This window comes from Pelobates fuscus, chromosome 7, assembly GCF_036172605.1.
Source record: "Pelobates fuscus isolate aPelFus1 chromosome 7, aPelFus1.pri, whole genome shotgun sequence".
NCBI lineage: Eukaryota > Metazoa > Chordata > Amphibia > Anura > Pelobatidae > Pelobates > Pelobates fuscus.
In genome coordinates this window covers 154,406,384-154,431,358 of record NC_086323.1, presented here as the reverse complement: position 1 = coordinate 154,431,358, position 24,975 = coordinate 154,406,384, and the positions used below count along the sequence as shown (strand labels likewise).

Here is a 24,975-nt window from a genome sequence, read left to right as displayed (position 1 = left end):
GTAATGAATATCCCCACACTTTAAATGAGTTGATTACAAAATATTTCACCAAAATAGTTTTCAGCAAAGAATATCATTATTTTGCTTTAGTATACCCTATTTAAGCTAAATGCAGAAATTAGGAAATCTTATCTAGATTGTTTATTGTATTTGGGTTGTTTTTTTTTGTTTTTGACAGGTTTTGTAATTATTGTAACGATTATTTTTGGTCATTGTTACCTTACTGGCTGATTGTATATTTTTTATTTTCTTTTAGTTTTTATTTTGCCAAGCCTTACAGAAGCATTTTCATTGTACTGCATAGGGCTAGATTTTGGGCTCTGCCCACTTCATAATTAGATCTTTAAACTGTTGGCAACATGGTAAATCCCTAGACATCAAATATCCCTACAGGCTCACCTATTATTACATTCTCTTTTACTTTCTGATCATTTAACCATTTCTAAAGCTACTGGCTAGCAAGGTGATCAGTTAATCACTTTCTACTCAGCTGGAATTGACAGTTTGTTATCCATCCATGTGACTAGAATTTTAGCAAATGACAAAAAAGAGAATTATGTAATGGTTTGTTTTTATATATTATAATGGAGCTGCAACCATATCTTCCTCCTTGGTGTTTTTTGTTTTGTTCAGCCAAGGGGTGTTCTGAAAAATAAACTGAGAATGGGCGAGATGACCTCCAGACTGAAGTTTAATCCCTTGCCTAATGAATTATAAAAATACTCAATTTAGAAAATGGGGAAAAAATGCATGAAAAAAATATTCCCTCACTTCCTTCAAAATTCTAAATAAACTGGAGGGAATTTTATCAAAATCACTACCTTCTAACCTTTCGGTTTAAAGTTGTTGTTTTTTTCTCTCAGATTTTCTAACCATGTTCCATGGGATAATTTAAATCTATAAATCTGTCATCATTATTCAGCTTTCCTTCAACAGATACTCTGAATTACAAGTGTTCTCTACTAATTAACCCTTTTAAAATGAATTGCCCAAAGGCAGATTGTAACACTGGATGAGAAGGTATAATATGTTAAAAGTTCACTCCACTGTCTACACTGCTACTTCATTTGGAAATCCTCCCTCCTTCATTCAAAGAAGAGATTGTAAAAATATAGAGTATTGAGATGTACCGATTATGAAATATTAGGGGTTTTCAAAATATGTTCTAAGGGTCATAGTAATCTGGAGAAGAAAGGTCATTTGAGGACCTCAGACAAAATAGACGGTTTTGGTTTGACATTTTACTCCACCAAAACAATTTGCAATGTTTCTTTCAACACTGGTGCTATGGTGATTATACTGTTCCTATGACTATTTTCCAGGCATTTGGAGTGATGCTTTAAAGTTAACCTTTTATTAACAGGTAAATATATGTGTCCACAGCATGTTGCTAGCAAACACTATCTACACAATAGTCTACTTACCTGATAACTTCTACAAGACATGTGCATTTGTTTTTCTGACAAATGTTACAATGATCGAAAATTTTAGTTTTTAATATTTTTTTCTGAAAATCAATGTAACTGATCACCTGGCACCCTGACTGGGTACATCCGTTGATGGATGCTGCTAGCGCTTCCTGAGCCGACACCATAACCACTGTAGACTCCTTCAGAGAGCAAGACAGGAACAAACTCTTACAAGAGCTTAGTAGTGATATAGCAAGGGAGTATGATTAGCCTAGCAATCCCTTGTAGCAGATTCCCCCAATAAGAGACGACACTCCAAATTGAGGGTGAAGTAGAACTGAAGCTTTTAATCCAACACTCTGCTTTTATGCCCATTTTACAAACATAGTACTGCCCACAGGGTTTTGAAGAACAACCAATCAATACATTACAACACAACTAAACACTCCCATTCATGCTAGCAGAAATCCTCCCCTCTGCCTGTGATACAATTATCTCAACACAATAGACTAACTTAATTATCACAGGCAGGAAAATACACAGTTTTGCACAATATTCATAACTCCAAAAGTATACATCACATTCACATAAAACATTTTCAGAATCAGCATACTCTAAATACAAACATACTCAAAAATCAGACAATTCCTTCCAGTGGTTTAAAAGTTAGGTCGAGGTCCTTTGTGACCACTGCAGCATGGATTTCCAGCCAAAACCAGTTCCACATAGTCCTCTATCCTGGAGATAATTGGCTTAACTGGGTGTGGTAAGCAAACTATCTCCAGGTACAGAAAATGTCTCTATTCACAACAACAGCAAAAATACATAATTCCTATCATACTGAACAGAACCCCCACATTCAACCTATCCCCAGATGGCTTGGATCTGAGCGCTCAACATATCCAAACAGCGCTCAGATTCCACAAACACAGTCAAATCGCCATGAGGTTTAAGTATAGCACGGGCTGATGAGAGGGTCCATAGTAACAGGGCAGGAGGCTGGCAATCAGTCTTCTCCAATGCCCAGTGGCGAGGCTGGTTCCGCCACAATCAATATGTAAAGAATGCATGAACGGCTCAGTTTCAAATTTTTGTATGGTTACATTTGTTATCGTGTGCAAAACTGCAGCCAATGAACTAGCATCATTTGTTGTGTTATGAGAGCGCTAGTAGCTGGTGATGGAGTGACAGAGAGAGAGAGAGAGAGAGACTTAACACCATTTGGAGAGAATTAATCTCATCAGTAGTGTTTACATTTCTTAGCGGTTTTGATCCACTGCAGAGATCTTTTCCATTCTCCGGCATTACGACTGAAAATTGGTAACTATATGAAAACTTTTATCGAATTTTGGCTGTCACGTCAACGAATGTCGGGCAAACTGAAAACCAATAAAAAAAAAATTAATGTATTCACGTGCACATGTTTGATTTCTAGTACAGAGGATTTCTCTTAATGCTGCAGAAGAAAGCGTCACTTAATTCCACTGCGACGCTGAAATATTAGTGTAGCGATAGCTCCCTGACTATGCACACTAAATCTGGCCCTGGCATTAGTGTTTGGTAGTCGTGCTGTAACCCAGTGAACCTGTGCATTTCCTCAGATATTGCTCCATTTAGAGTATAAAACCACAAACTGAGTGGTATTTAATTATAATAAAAGTGAGGAACAAAAAACTATATGTATGTATTGCTGTATTTGTTTTTGTATTAATACTGATAAGAATTTTTTTTTTCTTTTCAATAGGAAAATTCCTCCAGCATCTAGCAACTCGTCCGCGCATACTCCACACCGGGCCAGCACAAACTCAATGCCTGCGTCACATGGCGCAAACAGCACGGGTTTCCTCTCACCCAGCACAATATCCGCCTCTCCTGCATTTGTGACCTCTCCCTGTTCATCGCTTGACAAAGTCCTCTCTCATGGAACTACACTAAACTCTCACCCTGCAGCTTTGGGTGCAACGGACCCTGTCAGTAGTATGCAATCCAGACAAGTGTCTTCTTCCCCTTCCACACCGTCAGTGCTTTCCTCGTCCCCTTCCCCAGTCTCCAGCAAACCTCAAAAGTTGAAATCCAGCAAGTCTCTGAAACCTAAGGAATCTCCAGCCAGCAGCGTCAACTGCAGCAATGCCAGTAGCAACAGCGGAGGCAGCTCAGGAAAGAAACGGAAAAACAGCTCCCCACCTCAGCAGCTAGCACATCCCCCTTCGCATTCCACGGAGTCTTTTAGGAAAAACTGTGTGGCAAACTCTGGGAGCTACCATTCTCCGGTGACGACTTTGTCCCATTGCAGCTCACACAGTATCGGCCTCAATTTTGTGAACAATAAAACTAATTCTGTGAGTCTTAAAAGCGACCAATCAGGGAGGGGTCCTCCGATAGGAAACCCTGCGGAATCCATAAAAAGAATGAGCATAGTGATGAACAGCAGTGACTCCACGTTGTCGCTTGGTCCGTTCGTTCACCAGACTAGCGAACAGACTGCGAACTCGCACAATAGCTTTTCCCTGGACAAATTCACGGGGAAGAAGCGGAAGTGTTCGGCCAGTTCAAGCAGCATTACCAATAATAGCAAACCCACTAAGGTTGCCAAACTGCCACCAGTGAACAATGTTCACACGAAACACAACAGCGTAATTCCAGGAACACAGGCGCTGACGAATAACACACTTCGTCATCAGGTAGGCTAGTTCATCTGCTGCGTTACATCTTTAAAAAAAAAAAGGAGGAGGGAGGGGGGAGACCTTGACATATATCTGCCAATTTATGTTGCTTCAGTGTCCTTTAAAAACAGAAACTGAGGTATTTCTTCCACATGTAAAATCCATATAGCAGAATAACCACATTCTTTTTATTTAATTAAAATCGAATATATATATAAATATAATAAATATATATATATATATTACATTGACGTTGTGGCAGGCTTTTGCAATGTGTGATCATCGACCCCGCAATTATTTTTCGTCTAGGCGAGGTATTTTTAAATAAAACTATTACATTATGTGAATAAACAAATGTGCTGGATCTTGTATGTTGTATGAAAAGGCCCCAGCAGCACCCTTATAATGTATGCATGTTCAGGTGAGTGCAGCCCTCTTGTTTAGCAATGTATTTTTTTTTTTATATATATAAAAATGCATAATATATGGATGTGTGCATGTGTGTAGAAAATGTTTCTGCCTTCTAATCTAAGCTTATTGTCCCTACATTTTAGTTGTGTCTTTGTGAACCCCTTTCTCTAGGGCACAGTGGTGAAGCAGGTTGTGTATGTGCATTCTTCTTATATAGCTTCAAAGAAGTGCTTTAAATCCAATTTCAATCAATTAACTTCAAGCTACATGTGCACATTGCACATTGCAAGACTTCACACTGCTCTTGTGCACATTGCACATTGCAAGACTTCACACTGCTCTTGTGCACATTGCGCATTGCAAGACTTCACACTGCTCTTGTGCACAGTGCGCATTGCAAGACTTCACACTGCTCTTGTGCACAGTGCACATTGCAAGACTTTACACTGCTCTTGTGCACAGTGCACATTGCAAGACTTCACACTGCTCTTGTGCACAGTGCACATTGCAAGACTTCACACTGCTCTTGTGCACAGTGCACATTGCAAGACTTCACACTGCTCTTGTGCACATTGCAAGACTTCACACTGCTCTTGTGCACATTGCAAGACTTCACACTGCTCTTGTGCACACTGCAAGACTTCACTCTGCTCTTGTGGAAAGGGACTGTAAAAGAACATAAAAATGCACAAGGTTATTTTTATATAATCAGATAAAATTAATAAAATGTATTATTTTAAGGTAACTAATGAAAAACATTTAATTTTTTTTTTCTTTAAACCAGTGCAAAATGTGTTGTATGTTTGTCCTTGTAAAACTCTGAGGAAAGGGATTTAAATGTTTGATAGACTCCTCTTATTGTACAGCCTTTTTACTTTCTAACTCATTTAAAGTTTGTAGCATGTGAGGATATCAGGGAAGGGCTGTAGCAATAATTTTGAACACTTTTGCTCTTGGCTATATTAGTACTGCACAAGCATACTTAGGAGTCAGCAGGACACTATAGTCACCCAGATCACTTCTGCTCAATGAAGTGGTCTGGGTGGAAGGTCCCCCAGGTTTTAACCCTTCAGATGTAAACATAGCAGTTTTACATTGCAGGGTTAATCCAGCCTCTAGTGGCCGTCTTCCTGACAGCCGCTAGAGGCGCTTCTGCGACACTGGATGCGAAAATCGCATTGAGCACGCAGGACGTCCATAGGAAAGCATTGAGAAATGCTTTCCTATGGACTGTTTGAATGCATCCGCAGCTCTTGCCGCGCATGCACATTCCATTCCACTCGGGAGCTGACATCGGCGAGGAGGAGATGTCACCAGTGCCGAGGGAGCCCGGCGCTGTATTAAAGTAAGTAACTGAAGGGGTTTTAACACCTTTAGCCCAGCGGGAGGGGGGCCCTTAGGGTGGGGGGGACCTAAGGGTTATATAGTGACAGGTAAACAAGTTTGTTTTCCTGGCACTATAGTGGTCCTTTAAAGCGAATATTATGCCATTGAATTAAACGATGAAAATCACATATAACTTTTTTTTATTATTATTATTATTATTAAATATTTAGTAAATGACAGTTCAGACCAGGCAGCTATAGCACACATGGCAAATGGTTAGAAATAGAAACGTTGTTTTATTTATCACCTTCTGTCTTTCTCAATGCATAACCATGCATGAGTGGTAACAGAAGGTGCACCCAGTTACAGGATAAAGAGGCATTGATTGCTGTATTTATATTAGGTACCACACCTCTTAAATTAGGGGTACCCAAAAGGATGTTTTAAAACTACAGCTTCCATGATGCTTTATCTTATGAAAGGCATGCAAAGCATCATGGGAGTTGTTGTTCTACAACATCTAGGGATGTACCTTTTGGGCACCGCTGTCCTAAATGTATATTCATGGGTTAAGAATTCCTATCACCCAACAACTGGGACATGTAAATCCAAGTGCCTGGCAGGCAGTTTTTTTTTATCCCTGCCTTAAGCAGCAGCATTGCTACAAAGTAGCCTAGGAGTTCATGCTTGCTATGGTCTGCACCTCAGGTGGTTTCCCTCCAGTCCCAGCCTCTGACTCACTTAGTGCAGGAACTGCGAGGGAATGATTTCTGTGGCGAGCTCACCTCAAGCGGCTTCCACTCAACCACCAGGGAGTTTAATCTTTCGCTAGACCACTGTGAATTATAGCCCCATCTCTATAGAAAGCTAATCCTAGGGGTTAAAAAAAACATAGAGCACACAAAAACATTACACCCAGTCCACTCCACTTACATTACTAACTGAATGCACAGCTATCACGCACACACTCTTTCCACAACCACCCACATGCACACTATACACGGCCACCACGTGCATACATATTACACAGCCACCACACACACTCTCTGGTGAAGAGGATGAATTGGTTATTTACTAAACAGAATGTTGACAAATTTAATCTCCATGATAAACTGAGGCAAAGAGTTATTAATATAACCAAGTTTAGACATTTCCCCAGTTCAGAATTTTCTCCAGTCAGTTTTTTTTTGTATTTGGATATAATTTGTGAAAATTCTGAGTCTAGTGAATAACTCTCTCAAGGTCTAGGACTCTAGACAGAGTTTCCAATCTGAAACCTTGGACAAGCAGATTTTGTGTTTTTCGTTGTTGTTTTATTTACACACCGCTATTTATTAAATATATGGGTTAAGTAAATGTAATAATAGAAATCCTGATAAAAATCTGACCCCTTTTACAAGGAGGTTATTTACTGTAGAGTTTTTTGTTTGTTTTGAGGGTTGTTTTTTTGGGTTTTTTTTTTGTTTTTTTTTAAACTAATAATAATTTTTTTATATGTATTAAGGCCTTTTGGCCTGTAATTGTGGGAGGGGCGTATGACACACCTCTTCCCTACTTAAGGGAAACCCCTTACCTGGCTCCATATCGTTCGAGGTCAGCGCTGCATCATTTCCACTTCCGGGTCATCCAGACGCCATTTTACCTGATTACTCCATGAGGTTTTTCAAGCAGAGCTGTGTCAGGAATCCAGCCACAGGCTTTTCCGGCCTACCACCTTCTTTCTTCAATCCATCGCCGTGGATGGTGTCCAAGTGACTCACAAACTGTAAGTCAACCTACCCGTTATGCCAGGCATCAGTCCCACGGCACCATGCACGGGTCAGGTCCTCACTTTACAGCTGCATTTTGTCTAAGTCTGTTCTAAAACCATTGCATGTTCATGCATATCATTCGTTTAAACCCCCTACTGGTCTTTGGGTGTACTACAGGCTTCTTAGACATTATCGCATTTCATGTACAAACCAACGAACCACTGCATTTTCGCCTACACACTGACCCCTACCGGTCATTCAGTGTACTACAGGCTTCTCAGACATTATTGCATTTCATGTACAAACCATCGAACCACTGCATTTTCGCCTACACACTGACCCCTACCAGTCATTCAGTGTACTACAGGCTTCTCAGACATTATTGCATTTCATGTAAAAACCATCGAACCACTGCATTTTCGCCTACACACTGACCCCTACCGGTCATTCAGTGTACTACAGGCTTCTCAGACATTATTGCATTTCATGTAAAAACCAACCTTGCTTCATTTAAATGATTGTCATTTCGGTTTGTGTTTTCTGGTCGGCACTTATTCATAGTATATTCTATGCACGATTGCTGTTCGCATTAAAATGCATACGGTTAAGCTATTCATGCTAACTTCTGTTTCCCTTCATACTAAGATTCGGTTATTCTGCTATGTATTCACATAGATCTTTTTCGTGAGTTACATTTCATCATTTCATGTATTTACATTTGGTTAAAAAGTTGCTTGGTTAAATAGACAGACCATTTTCATGCTATTTTTAAGGTATCACTTATTACATCAAGGGTATGAAACCAGCTAACATTTCTGTATAGACATTGGACTCCCACGCTTACTGGAGTTTTTTTTTTGTTTTTTAATATAATTATCCATTTCATTACAATTAAATCAGCCTACGTTACAGGCCTCATTTCTTTGTTGTTAACCATGACACAAGGATTTAATTCCTTTTCATGCATACTCTGGTTGAATCACACGTACTGATCCAACCAATCATACGTTTCCTGCACAGTAATCGGTTAAACTTTCAAATACTTATTTTACACGATCTTAGGTTGTCTATTTTGTTTCAGTTTGCTTATTATATATATATATATATATATGGTTTTAATAATAGTTTTATTTTACAATGCAGATATTACATGTATATTACTGTTATGGTTAGCCTACATTACGGCTCCTTTTTCTGTCATGCTCGTACGACATACCACGAGTTCAAGGACACGGTCCTATTTTCAAAGAGTATAATGGAGATATGATGTTATTACAACCATGTACATTACGATTACATGGCACTAACTATTCAGGCCATTTCTTATCATGCTCATACGATATACCACGAGTATATAAGAACACCGTCCTACCTTCCACAGAGGGTTTCGGGTTGAATCACACGCATTGGTTCAACCACTCATACGTCACGTTACAACATTTTCTGCATAGATTGTCATTTCACATGGCATTTACAAACTCAGGCCTTTTCTTGACACACTCAGACGACGTAACACGAGTATTCAAGAACACGGCATATACGTCTCACAAGACTTTCGGTTTTGAATCACACGTTCTGGTTCATACATTCATACGTCACTTTACAGCAACATTTATGATTCTGCATATTGTCACTTCACATTAAAAAGTCCCTTGCATTCCCAGATCAGTTTAGTGACATGCATATCATCTGATCACCTTCCATATATACACATTACACGGCCAATCCCCTGCTTCCAGGTATCGGACTCAGCGTAACGCTTGTCACCAAGCATGGGCAGTCATGTCACTATCATACTCATAGATTTTACACCTCCCACACATACTGCTAGAAGCCCTAATCCCAGCCTATACAGATTACACAGGTCTCACAGGATCCATTCTCACTCTATCCCTTTTTAGGTTTATCCAGGTTTTCATACCTGTCGAATCTCAAAACTTCATACATACTACCAGGTACGTAAGCCTGCTCACGTTGTAGTTCACATACGTTTCATTCTTCTAGGCCATAGAGTACTGGCAAGTTAGGGGTATAGGCCCAAATAGGTACCTCCCTTCTTGGCATTTCTGCCTATCGTTTAGTGGTCCGCGAGGCCAACACCCCGCCTCAACGTTTCGGAGGCAAACGCCATCGGGCCACACGTGAGTTAGCCGCCTCGCAATATTATAGAGAGGGCCTCACCTGTCACTCCGTCCCCCTGTTTTCTTTTACTATCACCGAGAGGCCTACGATTCCTGCCACTACGACGGGTGGCCTCAATAACCCCTCGCGCCAACTCATAGACAGAGCCTCTCATAGCCACTTGGCAACTAGCAGGGCCTCACCTGTCACAAAACAAGATGAATTTTTCGCCTTTCAGGCCTAGTTAGCCTGCCAGTATCACCCCTAGGGAATCGGTCACTACACCCCTTACCATGGCTGGGTTGGCCGCTGCGACCCCTCCAGCACTGGTTGAGTTGCAATCACTTTCTCCAGCCATCTGTTTCAGGGCACATGCTAAATCTGTGTCCAAATAAAATGTATCCCAAAACTATACTTAACATCAATAAACATTTCTGTACTTACGACATTACTGCCACATCATCCATCTAGACATTTGGTGGAATTCATTATCTCGGGTCTATCAGAAGGATTCACACAGGCCTCATACACATGCCTTCCGGAATCCTGGAATGTCCTAATTTACAATCCGCACAACAAACCCTACAGCGGTGGAGACACTCATAGCCAGGAAGTGGCAGAGGAATTCCTATGGGGGCCCTTCCAGTCCCCTCCGTTCACCACATAGCGGACAAACCCCATCGGTATTGTCACGGGGAAATCTTCTCACAAACAGTGACTTATCATTGATCTATCAACACCTCACACCTCTGCCACTCCTAGTCTGAACTCCCTCATACCCTCTGAGGAATTTTCACTGCAATATTCCACCATAGATCACGCCATTACGGCTATCATGCAGGCAGGGGCCGGAGCATGGCTCAGTAAGACTGATATCACAATGCTTTCAAGTTACTGCCTATCCACCCTACACTGTGTCACCTGCATGGTATCAAGTGGGCAGGGAACTACTATTTTGCTCACGTTTAACATTTAGGTTCCAAAGTAGTCCGGCCATTTTCGACGTATTCGCCGAAACCCTATGCTGGTTTTATTAAATATAGCCAGATGCCCTACAGTTATACATTATCTGGATGATTTCTTACTGGTCGAGGAGAATATTTCCCCTCCCAGTAGCCTAAAAGAAACCATCAGTCTATTCTAACAGGTGGGTGTCCCAGTCTCCTCCACCAAGACTGAAGGACCAGATACCTTCATCACATTCCTGGGTATCATACTAGACTCAGCCACCATGCAAGCTAGCCTGCCACGCCCAAGGTAGAAAACATTCTGATCAACATAATCTCTACATACAACTCGGTACTTGCAACCGCAAGAATTACAGTCTCTGCTTGGGTCACTGAATTTTGCCATTCGCATCATACCTCAAGGCCGGGCTTTCATCTCACATCTCCTTTACATGTTTCCCACTTTTAGACATGATGGACACAGGTCACCCCTGGATACCCAAGCCACGGCAGGCGTAATTATGTGGAGAAAATTTTTAACCACCTTGAATGGTAAAAGCATGTTCCTTCCAAAATTGTCTGACTCCTCACCTACCATTTGGTCAGACGCGGCGTCTACCACAGGTTTTGCAGCAATTTTTCAGGAACGAATGGCTTTGGGGCAGCTGGCCTTCAGAAGTTCAGGACCTGGAGGGTTTTTCCACTACCTCAGCTCTGTTTGAGATATATCCCATCGTGACGGTTGCTGTGGCATGGGTGCATTTATGGGCAGGTTCGTCTGTACGTTGCTACTCAGACAACCAAGTAACTTGTCACATTATAAACAAGGCCGATCCAAATCACTGACCATTATGAGATTCTTGAGGAAACTCACTTGGCTGGCTGCATGTCATAATTTTCTCTTGTTTTGTATTCATGTTCCAGGTGTATGTAACACTGCTGCTGACAATTTGTCTCGCTTTAATTTCCAGGCTTTTCGTCAAATACTCCCGTCAGCCGCACTCACAGCCACGAACACCCCACTATTCCACCATCTAGTAATGGACTAGATGCTATTATGCAACATAGCAGAACATTGTCCCAATTAGCACTGTCTACTAATACCCGGGAAACTTACGATAGAGCTTTCATTTGATTTAAAGATTCCTTTCTGAACACAACATCTTACAACCTTTCATCGTGACATCCTGTCTGGGCTTTGCTTCTTTTTGCCACCTCAAACTCAAACTATCATACAACACAATCAAACCATATCTGACAGGCATCCAACATCACATGCTAACTTTACAACCAGACAAATCAAGTGTCCTCCTACCAATTAAGAACATCCTTAGGGGTATTCAGAGATCCGAACCCCCACGTACGGCCCAGAGGCTACCCATAGATTTCCATATTTTTAAAGACTTATACAATTCACTAGATTTAAACCCTTTGCCAACAACACAAACCTCATCGTTAAAACCGCCATATACGTAGCCTTGTTTATGGTTTCTTGAGACCAAGAGAATTTACCGCCATCAGCACAACACAGTCCACTCACATCCTACTTCATTCACACTTAACAAAACACATGGACTATTATATCTTGACTCTGCCTCACTCCAAAACCAGTCAACATGCACTTTCAGTAGAGGTTAAGTACTATACTACTCACAACAGGTGGAGCCCCGTCAAACTACTGGACTCATATACCCAGCATAACAACGAACCACCATCTCAACCACTTTCAGTCTACAAGGTTCGGTACTCACTACCACCACCTTTATGACACACGTCAGGTCTTTACTTACACAGCTGGGCCTCAAATCAGCTAACTATTCGGGCCACTCCTTCCGCATAGGAGCGGCCTCCACAGCATCCAGTGCAAACATTCCAGTTCATGTTATCAAGTCACTAGGGCGCTGGAAATCATCTGCTTACTCTAGATACATACCTAACCCGGTACAAGAAGTAAGAAATGCCTTTCAAGACATGTCTGGTTAAAGTATGTATATTGCTGGTATGTAATAAATTTGATTTTCTACTTTTGCCCTCTTTATTTACAGGCCTACCTCATCGTCGGTTCCGGCACACCACAACCGACTTGCTCTTTTAATACCATCCTACACTTATCAGTGTTTGTATCTTCTGTACTATCATGAGCCCTTAACACAAGTATTAAGGCCTTTTGGCCTGTAATTGTGGGAGGGGCGTATGACACACCTCTTCCCTACTTAAGGGAAACCCCTTACCTGGCTCCATATCGTTCGAGGTCAGCGCTGCATCACCCTCCCACCCACTCCTCATTATTAACTCCTTTTCTCTTTACATTTCTTCTTGGTGGGCCCTCTTTATTTACAGGCCTACCTCATCGTCGGTTCCGGCACACCACAACCGACTTGCTCTTTTAATACCATCCTACACTTATCAGTGTTTGTATCTTCTGTACTATCATGAGCCCTTAACACAAATATAAATATATATATATATATATATATATATATATATATATATATATATATATACATATATATATATATATATATATATATATACTTATATATATATATATATATATATATATATATATATATATACTTCAGCTTGTAATCTACTTGTTCTTGTACCCGCTATTATTCAAAATCTTTACACATTTTTCTGTGAAATTAGGCAAAAGTTGTTTCTGGTTTAAAAAAAAAAAAAAGAAATTGGTCTGGTACCAATGAAAACAATGTAGTCTATAAGTAAAGCAATCTACTTAATCTAATGGTCCTGGTTTACTAATGTGAAAACCTTGTTCTTACCTTTGATCTAAAAGTTAAAGGGACAAAATAGTCACCAGAACTACTACAGTTTATTGTATTTGTTCTGGTGAGTAGAATCTTTCTCTTCTGGCTTTTTGCAGTAAACACTGTCTTTTCAGAGAAAATGTAGGGTTTACATCACAGCCTAGGGATACCTCCACTACTACTAGAGGTGCTTCCTGGGAATGTGCTACACAGTGTGCAGCACTGACATTGTGTCTCCACCGTGTGCATGGAGACACAAACTTTTCTCATAGAGATGCATTAATTCAAGAAGAGATGCTGATTGGCCAAGGCTTTGCTTGGCTTGTGCTAGCTCTGCCCCTGATCTGCCTCCTTGACAAGTTCAGCTAGTCCAATGGGAAAGCATTGTGATTGGTGCAGAGAATCACTTCTGCTGATGTCAGCCAGGCAGGCAGGCAGCCAAGCAGGCAAATCAGGGGCAGAGGCAGCAGCTGCAGACTTGAATACAAGCAAGATTTTACTATATCTAGATGGGCAAGGGTGGGGGGGTAGGGCAGTGGTCTAGATAGTGGTTTTAACACTATAGGGTCAGGAATACATGTTATTCTGTAGTGTTTCTTTACGTCTCAAATGTTAAAGTTCTACGCTACTAGTAAAGACTAAATGTTACTTGATACTGGAAGCCTGGTGGGTCAGTGGCACACTCACCATGAGATAAATGATTACGCTTCAGTAACAAAGAGCGGGGGAGATATGGTGCAGATTCTGTTTATTGGATACCCTAACAATCCAAGGGAAAACAATAGGTAGAAAACAAGAAAAAACTGATTTGCGCCACATATAAATTTAAATAAGTATGGATGTGTATAAATATAAATATATATCTCACACACACACACACACACACACACACACACACACATATAAGCCTTTGAGGAGGTGATGCTTTAGTGTAGTTCAGTCAAAAGTCCTCCTTGGCATTTAAAAATATTTGGTTTAGACTGAGGTAGAGAGTTCTGTTATTGGCATCTCATGTAAAATATAAGCAGAAAAGAAAAACCAATTTGTGCAACCCAGTATGTTCAACATCTCAATAATGTGAAGAAAAAGAATACACTCGCAAGGATAGAGCCACCATTCCGCTCTTCGATAAGGCTCTGAGTGATATAATCCCCACTCAGGGAGGAAACTGGAATTTTTCTCTTTGAGTGTTCACAGTGGAAGCGGCATATGAAAGAATAAAAACAGGATATAGTGCTCACTGTTTCAAACCAATAAAAGTGTGTGGAAAAGTATGAAAATTATTCACAATTTCTTTTAAGAGCACTTTATGATCAATGGTATCAGCTTGGAATCATCCCCACTAAAGATAAATATGAATAGAGGTAGATGTTGTGATGATCCCTGGCGAGGCTCTATTAAGATGATAAAATAAATGCAGGATAAAAAAACATTTTGAGGGTAAAAACAATATTTATTGTAATATGCCACACAACATGAAATAAAGGCCAATTCTCAAGTTTTTTGATTACTTGAGAAAGCCCAAGGGCGAAACCGGTTGTGACTATTCAGAAATACTTTTTATTTGGCTTTTATTTAATTTTGTGTGTTATATTACAATAAATGGCTTGACTGGTGTGCAGATTTTTGTTTGACATTGTATTAACTATCCACAGACTTTATGTGGAAGGGGTTTTCAATCACAATTTTTTCCCCACAACCTTTTTGGTTTGACACACAGTTGAAATAAATATGAATGTGTGTGTGTGTGTGTGTGTATATGTGTGTGTGTATATATATATATATATATCAATTTATACTTGACGCAAATCAGCTTTTTTGTGTTTTCTACCTATTTCTCTTCAGGGCTGAATTTTACTCACCAGTGGGCGAGTGGACATTTTGAGCCCTCTGTACGTTACCGTGGCCCAAATGCAGGCGGATATTTTGACTGTATGTTTAAAGGAGTAAAACAGAATCTCTAATTGACATAGACCCTTTATAGGACTTTTTAAGCTATTTAGACAATCGGGGTTGTGTTAGAAGGATAGCAAATTGTATACAAGTTTCTTTAAGTCGATGTACAGTCAAAGTAAGCGGTAATTCCTAGATTTTACTAGTAGCATGACGTAAAGTCATGATTTTATTAATGACACGGAGGCGAGTATTATGCTTCTCTTTCTTTTATTTTCCCTCAGCAGCGAAGAGAGAAATGAGTGAAAAGAGAAAACATGTCATTAACATATATACATATTCAACATATTCCACAGTGCTACATTGGGGAACCTCCCCCTTTTAGTATATAAGGTGTAGCACTCTCTTCCTCTTCCTCTTTCGTCGCGATCCGAAGACCCGTAAACCGAACCAGAACTCGAATCTGAACTTTAAACTCGGGAAGCTGAACATATCTTCCTGGAAATGCGGAGTCAACTGCGAAGCTCCTGTTAGTTCCATAAGTAATTGGAATCACGCTAAAATGAGAGAGGGGAGAAATATGGTAAAATCTCAACTTGCAACTGGGTGTAATGTTTTCCACTTTATATATAGCAATCTTGACTTCTGAAAAGGAATAAATGACATATTAACTAGACATAACATAAAGTGCGATGATCATGAACAATTAAAGCTAAAGTAAACTAAGCCAAACGACAGAGAGCGTAAAATCTATACAGCAGAAATAAATAGACTATGGGCCAGGAAGACCCGTCCTAAAGGAGTAAGTCGTGATATAGTCCAGAAAGGACAGGATGCAATAGAAAAACCATATCACCACCTCCAACCCAGGGAGGGAGGGAGGGAATAATACTCGCCTCCGTGTCATTAATAAAATCATGACTTTACGTCATGCTACTAGTAAAATCTAGGAATTTTATTAAAGACACGGAGGCTCCTATTATGCTTGTTTAAAGCTGAGCAATGACTTTATCTGAAAAATGTTGTATCGGTCTAAAGTAAAAGTTCCTGAATGTGGATTCCGTAGACCAATCTGCAGCCTTCAGAATGTCTTCCAAGCGGCAACCGGCCGCCGAAGCTTTAGAGGCCATGGCGCCTCTAACAGAGTGAGATGAGAAAACAGAGACGTCTATTCCGGCCGTAGCTAGTATCCATTTAATCCATCGTGCCAGCGTCGGTGTGGATACCGGCAGATGGGGTTTTTTCAGGGAGATGGACGGGCGCAGTGTAGAGGTGCGAGATTCGTATTCTTTTAGGCACGCTATTGGGCATAAGTTAGGTAAACCCGGTATCCGTGGATAGCAGACCTGTTTGGTGGCCGACTTCGTTCTTCGTGAAATATCGAATGACACCCCCTCTGGGGTGAATGAACGTGCTCGCCAGTCCAAGGCTCTCACGTCTGACACCCGTTTGCAGGATAGAAGGCAAAGCAGCATCAGTAGTTTTGCTGACAATTGTTTAAGAGAAAGATCTACGTTAGTGGGCCAGCCATCTATGAGTCTGAACACACAGGTGACGTCCCAGAAGGACCCGTATCTGGATGTGGGGGGACGTGAGAAACGAACTCCCTTAAGCAAACGACAAACCAGAGGATTCTGACCCAGTGGGAGGCCGTCCACCTGGTCGTGCCCGGCTGAGATGGCCGAGCGGAAAACATTGACCGTGCGGAAGGCTTTGCCTGATTCGAACAGGTGCGTAAGGAAATCTAGTACCGATTTCACAGGGGCTGATATCGGATCCAATGATCGTCCCAAGCACCAATTGGCCCACTGTCTCCATGCTGCAGCATAGGCTTGTCGTGTACCGGGTGCCCATGCGTTTGCCAGGAGCCGCACAGTCGTGTTCGAAACCTCCGTGATCTCCCAGGGTCCCCGGAAAGGAGCCACGCCATAAGGCGGAGAAGGCCCTGTTCCACCAGGGGGTGGTTCTCCCCATCTGGGTTGGTCAATAGCGATGGATGGTCCGGCAGTAGCCGTGGGTGGTCTATCGCCATCCCCAGCAGATGTGGGAACCAAGGTTGAGATCTCCAGCACGGGGTTATCAGTACCAATGAGCTCTTGAAGCGCCGGAGGTGCGCCAGGCAACGAGCTATCAGGTTGAACGGAGGGAAGGCGTAAGCCCTGCCCTCGGACCAATCTTGGAGGAAAGCGTCTGTCGCTACTGCCTCCGGGTCTGGTCTCCAGCTGCAGAACTTCGGTAGTTGTGTGTTGAGTCTGGATGCGAACAGATCCATGCTCAAAGGTCCCCACAGGGACGAGATTCTGCGGAATAATTTCGGTAGTAGTTTCCAATCTCCCGAGTCCCTCAGGTAGCGGGAGTTCCAGTCCGCGGTGTAGTTGTCTAGGCCCGGGATGTGTTCCGCGGTAACGGACACGCTGTTTTGTAAGCAGTAGTTCCAGAAGTCTCTGGCCAAAACCGCTAGGATGCGAGACCTGGTTCCCCCTAGATGGTTTATGTATCTTACGGCTGAGACATTGTCCAGCTTGAGGAGGATCGAGCATGAGATGCCTCTGGGAGACAGACTGCGATTGGCGAACGAGGCCGCCAGCAGTTCCAGAGAGTTTATGTGTAAGAAGGACTCCTCCGTGGACCACCTGCCTCCTGTGGATATATTGCCGCAGCGCGCGCCCCAGCCATGTAAGCTGGCGTCCGATTCGATCACCAGGTCTGGAGTGGACCCGAAGATCGCTCGGCCGTTCCAAGCTTCCATGTGGGTTAGCCACCAGTTCAGTTCCTCCCTCGACTCTGTGTCCAGGGAAATGTGAGATTCGTACGAGTGGCCACTTCTCAGGCAGGCCGCTTTCAGCCGTTGTAAGGCTCTGTAGTGTAGCGGGCCTGGGAAAATCGCCTGGATAGAGGCCGCTAACAGGCCGATTACCCGCGCCAGTTGGCGTAGGGATATGTCCGGCCTTTGCATCAGTTTCTTTATTTCCCTCTTGATGTTGGACATCTTCTCTGTTGGGAGGCAGAGAACCTGTAGTACGGAGTCGATACGGAATCCGAGGAATTCCATTTGTTGAGAGGGGATCAGAACCGACTTCTTCCAATTTACAAGGAAGCCTAGGTTCTGTATGAGGTGTAGGGCCCACCCTAAGTGTTCTAGTAAGAGGGATCGAGTCCCGGAGAGTATTAGGATGTCGTCCAGGTAAATGATAAGGCGGACTCCGTGTAATCTGAGGAAGGTCACCACTGGTTTTAGGACCTTCGTGAAACACCACGGGGCGGAGGACAGGCCGAAAGGTAGGCATGTAAAACGCCACTTCTTGCCTTCCCAGCAGAACTGGAGTAGGTTCCTGTGAATCGAGGCTACTGGGATCGTTAGGTAAGCATCTTGTAAATCTAATTTGACCATCCAGTCTCCGGGTAGGAGTAGGTCTCTGAGGCAGTGAATGCCCTCCATCTTGAAGTGCCTGTATTGTATGAAGGCATTTAGGGGCCGCAGGTTGATAACCGGGCGTACCCCGCCTCCCTTTTTGGGCACTAGAAAAAGGTTGCTTACGAAACCCGGTGTGTCTAGAGGGATCTCTTCTATGGACTTCTTGGCCTGTAATTCCCTGATCTCCGTAGAGATGAGATCTAAGTGTGCAGATGGCATGTGAATCGCCCTTGGGGGAGAGGGCTGAATGGGGGGAGCGGTTAGTTCTAGTAGGTAACCCCTTATTGCCTGTAACACCCAACTGTCTGACGTGACAAGTGACCATGCCCGGGCGAACCGGGTCAGTCTGCCCCCTACCTGTATATGGGAAGAAAGGGGAAACATGGTACTCACCATAAGGGCGTTTTGCCGTGGGTGCTCCTCGACTGCCGCGGGTATGCCAAGCCCGTCCTCGCGAGGGGAAAAATGGGGTGAAGGACCGTTCCTGGGTCGGTCTCTGCTGGTTGAAGGAGCCTCTGCCCGGTCTTGAGAAACCCCGGGGGTTGCGGCCGGGTAGACGGCTCCTACCTCTACCGGCCCCGCCAAAAACCTTTGGGCTAAAAACCCTCTTAATGGAGGATTGGGCCTTGTCCAAGGCCGTGAATGTCTTTACGTAAGACCCTAGGTCCTTTACAAAGGATTCTCCAAATAGGAGGCCGTTTGCGGAGGCACCGGGCTCATTAGAGGCCATGCTTGCGAGCTTGGGCTCAATCTTAAGCAGGATGGCTTTCCTGCGCTCTGTTGACATGGCCGTATTGGCGTTGCCTATCATGCAAATCAGGCGCTGGAGCCAGCCGAACGCCACCTCAAAGTCTACTGGAGCCCCAGTCGACTGAGCTTTCTCTAGCAGCTCATACAATTTGGTGACCGGGCCCAGGGTGTCAAGGAACTTATCCTGGCAGTTCCGCATGGAGTAGTCCAGGCCTTTTTTGGGTTTCCAACCCGACTTGCCCAGAAACTGCACAATCTGGGGGTCTACCTCAGGGGTCTTGGCTACCGCATCGGGTATGATCGGGCGTGGGCATTCTGCCCTCAGCTTGTTCCGGCCCTCCTGTGAGAGGGATTTCCGTACCCTAAGGGCCAGGTATCGGGCTATATGGGTCGCGGGCTCCCATTCCGCGGAGCGAGGGTGCCTGAGGTTGTCCGGGTCAAAGACCAGGGCATCTTTCTCGTCAGAGGTTAGCTCTGCATCATGGGCCCCTGAAGGGGTTTTGGCCTTGGTTTGCCTGGAAGGGAATTGTGACCCTGGTAGGTCATCGTCCCCTGAAACCTCGTCCCCGTAGGGATCGGAGAATTGGTTGTCTGACTCCTCGTCCCCATCCTCGTCCGAATCGGACAATAAATCATGGGCACGTGCCCGTTTCCATTCCCTGGCCGCCGTAGCCCGGCCAGTAGCTCTACTGCGCGGTTGTTGCGCGCCATCATCGACAGCCTGAGGCGTGTCATTCAAACCAGGCTGTACCTGGGTGTGGGGAGGGTCAGCGGTGTGTTTGCGCTTGGCAGGCGCCTTGCGCCCTGGGCTAATCTCATCAAGGGAGTTGGGAGAGGGCCCTGTGCCCGACTGGGTGGGAAGGGCCTGTCTAAGGGCCTGAGAGATAGATAGGGAGATACTAGATGACATAGCTCCCATGGCCGAGGAGATGGCCTTGTTAATAGAGGTGGACATAGTAGTGTCCAAGAGGGATTGGAATTCTTCAGAACCTATAAGGTTGGAGTCGGCCTGGGAATCAGATGCTGTGGTACCCTTAAGTGGGACAGGGTGGGGATTCAAATCACCACAGGCAGACTGCATGGTGACAAACTAGCAGTAATGTAAGGCTAAAGGACAGAGGTGCTGGATTGCTTAACCCACGCACAAAGGACAGAGCAGGAGAGAAAAAATACCCGGTAAGAGCAGGAGCGGGGTCAAGCAGCCTCCTCGGAGCAAAAACACGCCGAGTAATGAGGCTTAAAATGGCCGCCGGCACTATCGGCGACGGGAAACCAAGAAAATGGCCGCCGCGAGTGTCCGCGCATGCGCAGAACGCGCCCGCGGCGGAACCGAGAAGGTGTGAAAGACCGCCGTGGAGTAAGGTAGGCGGGATATAACGGTTGCCGAAAACGACAAGGGTGGGGTGGGGGGATAGTCAGGGGCACAGAGGAGCCCAGGGACCCGGGTGAAAAACGGGTCGGGTCAAAACCCGGTCAGGGTGAAGAGGGGCAAGAGCCCACCCCAAAGGAAAGAAAAAACAGTATAAGGAATGAATAAAACTTAGAACCAAACCCTGCAGATAAACTGCAGGCAGAGTAGGTATAGATGACAGTATAATGATATAGTCAATAAATGTACTTAGCTGGTCTGAGGGAGCAGCGAAGAAAGAGGAAGAGGAAGAGAGTGCTACACCTTATATACTAAAAGGGGGAGGTTCCCCAATGTAGCACTGTGGAATATGTTGAATATGTATATATGTTAATGACATGTTTTCTCTTTTCACTCATTTCTCTCTTCGCTGCTGAGGGAAAATAAAAGAAAGAGAAGCATAATAGGAGCCTCCGTGTCTTTAATAAAATTCTGGAATTCCATTATTCATCTTGGTTTGTCCTGGCCAGTCCATCTTCTCCCTCCATATAAGATGTCTATGGCAAACCATGTAAGGTGACAGCTTTATGGCAATCCCACTTTCAGTAAAAAGCTGTATTGGGAGGGAAGAAAGATAGACGTCCATCTATAAGTGGGTCACTAATTAAAGTTTTTTTTAGGCATTATGACCACTTTATTGAATGGGTTATAGTGCCTCGAGTCCCCTGGCACTGTTCCTCCATTCAATTTTGAACCATTTTTTAACACTTAAAAACTGAACGTGGATCCCTGTCTGTCCGCAAGCCTGGCTACCACTGGAGGTGGGGCTAAGGCAAATATTACCCACTTCCTTAGTCATACCAATTCATAACAGCAGTGGGCAACTGTGATAGGCTGAAAGATATCCGCTAACACTCCCAGGAAATCACCTCTAATGTTTCCTCACTAGTACAATCAGCAGAGGGGATGAGTGGCTGAAAACTCTTGTTTAGGGTTTTTGGTAATGTGACATCTGGGAATAGACCGGGTAGCAGTACAAATAGCTGCTCCGCCCCCAAGCGGCAATTGCTGCATCTCATAACTTCTAGCAAGTGGGGCTGCAGGATGCTTAGTACAGCTGCCTGCAATCCATGGCTGTGCCTATGTAGGAGTCAGAAAAACAATCCACAATGTTTTTGCTACATAAATGCAAGTCATTTTGCTTGCTCAATATGTAACAACATTTATTATGTTGTAAGATTTTAAAATTGAAAAACTTTTACAACAAGCTGCTATTTTCACACCCAATCCTCGAGGGAAACACGTTCTATGGCACTCCTGCAATGTTTGAATTTCCAGTCTCCAGTCAGGTCATCCCTGGTCCAATCACATGCTCTTGGCTAGAGAGAGGCAGGAGGGAGGACAAAGAGTGCAAAAACAAAATGTGAAGGTTGAAAACAGAGGGAGGCGGGGAAAGCAGGGAGAGGACACTGAAGTTCATTACATATGTCGCCAGTATGCAGTGAACATTGACGACACACATCGTTTTTTTGCACAGGATTAATATTAGGCAGTCCAGGATTCCTAAGTCACGTGTGCGGAGGGTGTAACTAGCCCGCAGCACAAAAGTGCAAATGTCTGGATTTGACCACTCCTACCACAGTGGCCACTTCTAAACGCAGAAGTGGTCATTGTGGTTGGAGTAACCCTTTAAACATTTGTAAACTACGTGCACAGATAAAATATTAACCCCCTCCCCGGACAAACTGGTATTGCGTTATTTGTATGAGAGTGATGCTTTCATTGTTTATCTTGTGATCCCTAGCCTATTTCTATGCTTGTGCAAGGTATGTCCTGACAGTGTGAGGGGTTCTGCTAGAGAGGGATATTGCCTGATACATTATGTCCATTTGCCAGGCTTAGCAGCCAGGGCCTGGACTCCAGAGACCTCCGATTACAATGCAGTAAATGAACACACGCACAAAATCTCATTCCCTAAAGGAGATGTCATGCCTTTATTCTGCATGGCTCTGTTTCCTCTATTTCAGCAGGAATGCCTGATGCTGATGATGATCATTGTCCTGACAGGGGACAGAGGGGGGTTGGGGAAATGCACAGCAGCTGTTGCTGTGGCAACAACTCGTTTCCCACTGTGCCGATCAGGACCGTCATTAACCCTTTAGCTTCCAGAGCAGCCGGTGTTTGGGCCCAGTTCATTGCTTTTACCACGCTCAAGGTTAATTTAAAATCTACAAATAGCCAAGTAGTATTGCACGCAGTATATATGTTAGATTCACCCAAGGAGTACAATGCTTTTGTAATTTTGTAAACAGACCTATATCTACAGAATGTTTGCTCATTTATAAGCTATGTTAAACCCCTTTTATTACATAAACGGATGCTAGCCTTGTCCAGTGCAATGCTTTTTTGTTTTTGTTTTTTATAATCAAAAAGGAATTGTGACAAGGAACATTTTCTTAACACTGTAAGTGCCAAGTTTCTGCTCAACGCCGCATATACTATTTAAACATTTTCATTACCATTTTAGGTAATTTCCTTTTTATTTTGACAATCGCGGATTTGTTAAGTCGTGAAGATGGTAAAATTATTAACACAACATATAGATAGTTCTATAAATTTCCTTTTTATTTAAGGGAACTTGCTCTGCTCTTGCACTGCATTGACCCACCTTCAGTCCGCCCTCGTTTCTTATACAGTTGTTTTTGATTTGCTATGCAAGCAGGGCAAACGTCCTCCATGACACGACATGCTGATCTCATTTTGTAAGTTACTCTGTTTTTATACTCCCCAGCCAGGGTTAGCAGCGCATGCGCTTTGGCTGCTTTGCATGGAAAGCAGAAGGACTGCCTGTGGGTGGTCTCTCCTGCTCGCCTTTATCAAAGCGCCTTGATAGAATCTATGCCAAAGAATTGATTTGACAGTTCGGAGAAATACCTGTTTTTAAATAGGAAATTTTCCCAATCTATACATTTGGTAGTACAATGTATAGAACACAAAAAATGGTTCAGCGTTAATCAACAGAAAAAGGCACCAACCCTAAAAGGGGAATCCATCAAAACCCTTTAGAGAATATACAGAAATAAAAAGATTTTAAAAAGGGATTCGCCAATAGACAATATAAAAAATAAATAGATTTTTGGAACAATGTGATAGTCCTCACAAATAAGTCTCTTGATAGTAGACATTTTAGTCTTTAGAACAGCAAGGGCAGGGCACCTGTCTTTATTTTCTTGTTGATGTGTATATAGAAAGACAAAAGCAGAAAGAGCGGAAATAGCGTAATACGTCAAATCTAGTTATGTAATAAATGTGACCGTATCACACTCACATTTTATAGAGCCTTAGTCAGCTCTAGCGTGTGTAGCATGCTGTGGTATAATCCCCACTTTATAGGGTATATTGGAGGTTTCCATTTGGTTCACGGTGACCGGAACCCAGGGAGAAATAAATAAGGCGAAAATAAATAAGGCGAAAATAAAGTGATGCATATGATAAAAATAGTAAAAGTACACTCACAAATATAGAGCAGACTAACTGCTCTATGATGACAGCGTTGGTGGTTTGATTCCCACCTAGGATTGCTTTGGAGTAGAGATAAAATATGCCAGGAAGTATGAAAACCATATTAAAACTAAATAAAAATGGTAATTGGCACAGCACACAAGTGTAGTGACCAAAATCCTTTAATAGTTCAAATATAATGTATAGGTGGAATTTGATGCTCCTAAAAAGCGTGCAGGCACTGTTTGGGCATGACAGGTTCTATTTAAAACTATTTATTTAGATATTCCACTCCAGTGCTCAAAATTTTCACTAGCCATTGGCATTTACAAGTAGAAGGTCCCCACCGGTGAGTGTACTTTCAGACTTGCAGTCGCAAGTACCTTTTAAAACCGCTAGCTAGTGGCATAAGACTTGAAATGTTAAGCTCTTTTCTATTACCTGCAGCCATTTATATCTGTAATCTTCTGCTTCTGTCCCTATTTAACAGAGGTTGTACAGAGTGTAGCTAACATTAGAATGCTAATTTCCTAAGCACAGGTTTGCTGGAAAATTGACAGTTTACATACAAGTCCAAGTTAAAATTTAAAACCGTTTTTGTATTTGTTGAGGCAGTTTGTATACAAATTCTCCATAAACATGCCTAATTGATTAAATTGGGAAAAAAAAATA

At 43.1% G+C, this 24,975-nt stretch overlaps 1 protein-coding gene across 5 annotated transcripts in view; it reads left to right on the top strand.

Annotated features, from left to right (window-relative positions):
* Positions 1 to 24,975, top strand: part of ATXN7 (ataxin 7) — a 136,870-nt gene that overhangs the window by 105,939 nt on the left and 5,956 nt on the right. For all 5 annotated transcript variants that reach the window (XM_063426834.1, XM_063426833.1, XM_063426835.1 and 2 more), the window contains one exon: positions 3,154 to 4,090. In XM_063426834.1, coding sequence (XP_063282904.1) covers positions 3,154 to 4,090 — 937 coding nt within the window. The remainder of the gene's footprint in view (positions 1 to 3,153; positions 4,091 to 24,975) is intronic.